This window comes from Mirounga leonina, unplaced genomic scaffold, assembly GCF_011800145.1.
Source record: "Mirounga leonina isolate KUSES-001 unplaced genomic scaffold, KU_Mleo_1.0 Mir_204, whole genome shotgun sequence".
Classification (NCBI taxonomy): domain Eukaryota; kingdom Metazoa; phylum Chordata; class Mammalia; order Carnivora; family Phocidae; genus Mirounga; species Mirounga leonina.
The window spans coordinates 9,079,647-9,084,426 of record NW_023270513.1 but is presented as its reverse complement, the minus strand read 5'-3'; the positions used below and the strand labels follow the sequence as shown (position 1 = coordinate 9,084,426).

General features: G+C 36.8%; 1 protein-coding gene across 1 annotated transcript; it reads right to left on the bottom strand.

Annotated features, from left to right (window-relative positions):
* Nucleotides 1-1,838: 1,838 nt before the first annotated feature.
* On the bottom strand, nucleotides 1,839-3,629 carry GPR174 (G protein-coupled receptor 174). The gene has a single exon (XM_035028653.1). It carries the CDS (start codon nucleotides 3,471-3,473, stop codon nucleotides 2,481-2,483), a length of 993 nt encoding a protein of 330 aa, XP_034884544.1. The 5' UTR covers nucleotides 3,474-3,629; the 3' UTR covers nucleotides 1,839-2,480.
* Nucleotides 3,630-4,780: the final 1,151 nt, after the last annotated feature.

Below are 4,780 nucleotides of genomic sequence, written 5' to 3'. Positions count from 1 at the left end.
GGAAAAACATATTGATGGGGAAGAGAGGTAAATGAAGTAAATTACAATACTTAATACAAACTTAGATGGGCAGACCTGGGGAGAAGTGAAGCTACACAGCATAACAATACAGAACACTTGTCCTTCCTCCAGTGATGTAAATGATCTGCAAGGGCTTCTGGACCACCTAATAAATGGGCTCTAACCCCCTCAAACATTCCTCTGAGAAAGTCATTAATGTCCTGGAAATATTTCCTCTCCTTTTTAGAAAAAAATAGATATGTTTAAAGTAACATTAATATGCTAATAAAATTAAATCAAAATGACCCTAAAAGTGTAATCCATGCTGTCATTAAAACAAAATGACCCTAAAAAGTGTAATCCATGCTAATCTAAAAAATAGTAAACAAATATAGTATAGACAAATATAAGTACCCACAAAATTATTACTTGTGATCCCATTACAATGCTAAATTATATTCAAACACAAATCACTTTAAAGCAAACAGACCAGACATAGTTACAGTTATTCTTTTTAAAACACAATTTAACACTCATTTAGAACTCATATAACACATCAAAATATGTAACTTACAATGAATAATAAGGAGATAAACACTATTGCTAGCAGCACAAAGTCCGTTTTCTAATAGGGTGTTATTTTAATAACAAAGTACAAACAAAATCAATACTTGTCTAGAGAAAACACTAGAAAATTTTCCATTCCTCTCAGATATTAGAATTAATTTTGATTTATCAGTTCCCCCCCAATCATTTAGTATCATAACTGTGTCCCTAAAACAACTCCTTTCTTATAAAAATATGATGGAGCCCTTGGTTGATTTCCACATTCCTTCCAGATGAAAAGTAGCATGTGTCTTTATTATATAGCACACAGATTTTTAAGTAGACCATCATTTTAAATTAGAGCTTTTTGCTAAAACATGTTTCAAAGTACCATAATATTTTAGACCTCTGATTTAATTATGACTCATATCTTGGGTCTGCTACCTGCATACTAGTACCAAACAGGTAACAGGCAAATAACTGTAAGGGGAGTCCAATGCTGCCAAAATTAATCTTTTGCAGTTTTTTTTTTTTTTTTCAAAAAAGGTGAAAGAATCTCCTTCCTTAGCTGCTGGGAGGTAGGCTGTGCAGGATTCACAATGGTATGACTGAGGCAAAGCTGGACCAGAAAAAATTCTGAAGACTCTAGGGTCCACATGCCTGGCTGCCTTCAGTTCATGAAGGTGGCTTGATAGTCACCTCTTAAATTAAGAAATACAATGTGGTGAAGCTTTTAAGAGGTGTACCCATCCATTTATTTTTTTGTTCTGGCCTAAGCTTAGTAATTAATTAGTGCACTACTTCTTTCATAGGCTCAAAAAGTGCAGTAACCTGTCAGAGATATTCAGTGTTACTTTAGAAGCATGGTGGTAACTCCCTCTATTAGGTAAGTCCATACATTTCAATAGGTATTCTTTAGAAATAGTTTAAGAGAACCGGAACTGTGATTGTCACTTATCTGCTGTCTTCTGGACCTATAGAGGCAATTTAGGTCACATTGTATGCACTTTGGAGAGCTATCTGACCTAGGTGGATTCAATATGACATCTTATATAATCATAGAGCTTACTGTATGTGAATTTGTTTCTTGTTCTTACTTTAAACATACCAGAGGGGCGCCTGGGTGGCTCAGTTGGTTAAGCGACTGCCTTCAGCTCAGGTCATGATCCTGGAGTCCCGGGATCGAGTCCCACATCAGGCTCCCTGCTCAGCAGGGAGTCTGCTTCTCCCTCTGATCCTCCCCCATCTCATGCTCTCTCTCTCTGTCTCATTCTCTCTCTCAAATAAATAAAATCTTTAAAAAAAATAAAATAAAATAAACATACCAGAGGCCTGAGTTCAGATTTTCATTTTACGAATAAGTGTGACAGATGATGTTTCATATTGACACTTAAATAAAGAAAATAGTTATTTGAGTCTTCAAACCCTAAAGTATAATCACACATGGGAGATGAAAATGGTCCCATGTTTATCCCACTTTGTTTTCACAGAATATCATATTGTCCATCCTAGTTAAAATACACTCAAAATATGGTATTTGAATATAAACTGTGATTACTAGTATAGATAGACAACTACATTGCCTCTAAATACAGAGACTCAGTGTCCATTGCAGCAAAACTAAGTGCTTATGATGAGCCCAAGCTAATAGTCTCTGTGTCTTAGGTTCACATAAAACTGATGACTCTAATTGAGTGCATATATATAGAATGTCACTGAAGTTTTACAGTTTAAATCCTGACTTAATAAGAAATTATTACATGGACATGTCAACAACAGTGATGGTGGAATACAATGCTTTAAACAGGTTCTGTTATAAAGATGTGAATTCCTCATATAGGTAAGATAGAGCATAAATGAAAAGCTGTAAGTGCTTCCTGTAATTACTTTCCAGTGGCTTGCATTTTCAGACCACATTCAGGTTTTGTTTTAAATTAGCATAATTCAGTTGTCAGAGTAGAAGTGGTATGGTTGCTTACAAATGATTTTGCATGGAGTTGGATGCTATCTTGTCTTGAAAGTCGTCTTCTGAACTCATTAGTGGTGAAGTAGTATATGACTGGGTCAAGACAGGAATTCAGACTAGCAAGACAGAGGGCAACAGAATGAAATATTAGAATCACCCTTCTGGCTAGGCAGCTCTGAATTTTGTTGGACTTGACCAGGAAATCTAAGGGAAAACTGAAGTGATAAGGTGCAAAGCAAATTAGGAATACTCCTGCACAGGTTAGAATCATCTTCAAGGCTTTCTTTTTCTCCCCAAGATCCTGGGCCACAGGGTATTTATCATGCAGTGATAAAACTGTCTTCCAGGTACAATATAGGACAATCAGAAGAGGAGTGACAAACCCAATCAACTCGCCAATGGTCATCATGGCAACAGAGTGGGCCAGATTGACATTCCTGGTAGGAAGATCCACAAAGCATTTGGTTCTGTTGCCTGAAGTGTCGTCACTGGTTCTGAGGAGAGGGAAGAGCAGACAGGCAAGGCAGATGATCAACCAGCCAGCAATGCTGATGTATAGGTCATATTTCTGTTTGCAGTCATGGAAGCGAAAGGGGTACATGAGAAACCAAAATCGTCGCACACTTATGCAGACCAAGAAGTAGATGCTTGCGTACATGTTGACATACTTCAGGTAGAAACAGAACATGCAGAGGCCAGGCCCAAATGGCCAGTCATAATTCAAGTAGTAAAAGATCCTCAGTGGCAGGGAGAGAACTTGTAGTAAGTCAGCAATGGCTAAGTTTATCATGAATATCACAGCCCGTTTGGTTTCTTTCATATAGCCATAAAATACCCATAAGGCTAATATGTTTCCTATGAGACCTGGTACAAGAATTACAGTATATGTCACTGCATAGATAAAATATCGAAAATCTGTCTTATATCCATCTGGCCCAGCACATGTATCATTAGCAGGCATGTTTCCTTCCAGAGCAACTGTCTTCACCAAATGGTGGTTCAAAACATAAATTCACAATTAACTGCCACTCTTTCTAAAAGACCTAATATCAGTAGATTGGAGAGAGTGAGTATAAAATAAACTCCTTTTTACTGCATTGGTCTGAGCCTCTACATATAATTTTGGGTCTTTTCAAAGAACTATTGGCATATTCACCTTGGATTTTTTTATAGTAATTACACTGAAGTCTAGTGTACAAGCACAGATAACAAGCTGTTATAATTTTTCCCTTTTGTTTACTGTTATAAGGCCTTCTGGGACATCATGACAGTTGATTCTTTCCCATTTGAATCATGAATGTGCCACATAGCAGCTTTTCAAATTTCCATATGATGATAGCCATCTCTTCACAGGTATTTGACAGGCTGTTTTTTCTTATGATTGTCTCACATAGAAGAAAGGTTTGCTTTAGTACTCAGTGAGTCCGCAGTTCTTCAGAGGTGATTAACTTGGATAGATCAGCTTTCTGAGACTTTTTCATTTATGTGTTGAAAGCTAAAAAGTGGGAAACAAAGGCAGAGCTGCAAGTGAAAAAACAAATAATTCAATTATTGTCTGGCACTTCTTGCAAAAAACCAAAAAGCCTATGTGTACAAAAATCTGTTCATTTGAAGGAAAATTCTGATGTAAGTGAAGGTGACAAGCCAATTTCTATAAGTTACTTTAGAATCACAGGAAAGTATAGCTAGAAGTAACCTGAAAGGTAATATAGTCTGTGACTATGAACCAACTTTATTTGAGAGCTTGTTAGAAATGCCAAGACTCTCAGGCCCCACTTAGGACCTGCTGAATCACTCTGTAGTTTAACAAGAGCCACAGGTGATTTTTATGCATATTAACATTTGAGAGGTTCTGATTTAGACCACTGATTCACAAACCACATTTCGGACTCATCTGATGGAGTTAAAAAAAAAAAATTCAGCTTTCTGTAAGTTTCCTGGTGTCTCCTCCAGAGATCCTGATTCAGTATATAAGGCCTCAAATTCATATTTTTAAAAATTTCCCACATGATTCAGATATAGTTGACTGAGCATTTCTCCTTGAACCATCATTTTAGGGGCCACTGACTTGGTCAAAATCCTTCTCAGATGTCTGAAAATAAGTGGGTAACCAACCTCTCTTTAAATACTTCATTTACATGGGTCATTTAGTCACCTTTCAATTATCCAAGATAACAGACCCGAGTACCAGTAGAGAGAATCAAAATTCCAAGATAGTTGACTCAGCTGGATCCATGACCTTTGGTCTGAGGTAAACAAATTTTAGCT

Coding starts and splice junctions, on each gene's coding strand:
- GPR174 (XM_035028653.1), bottom strand. CDS start 3,473: ATGCCTGCTAATGATACATGTGCTGGGCCAGATGGATATAAGACAGAT.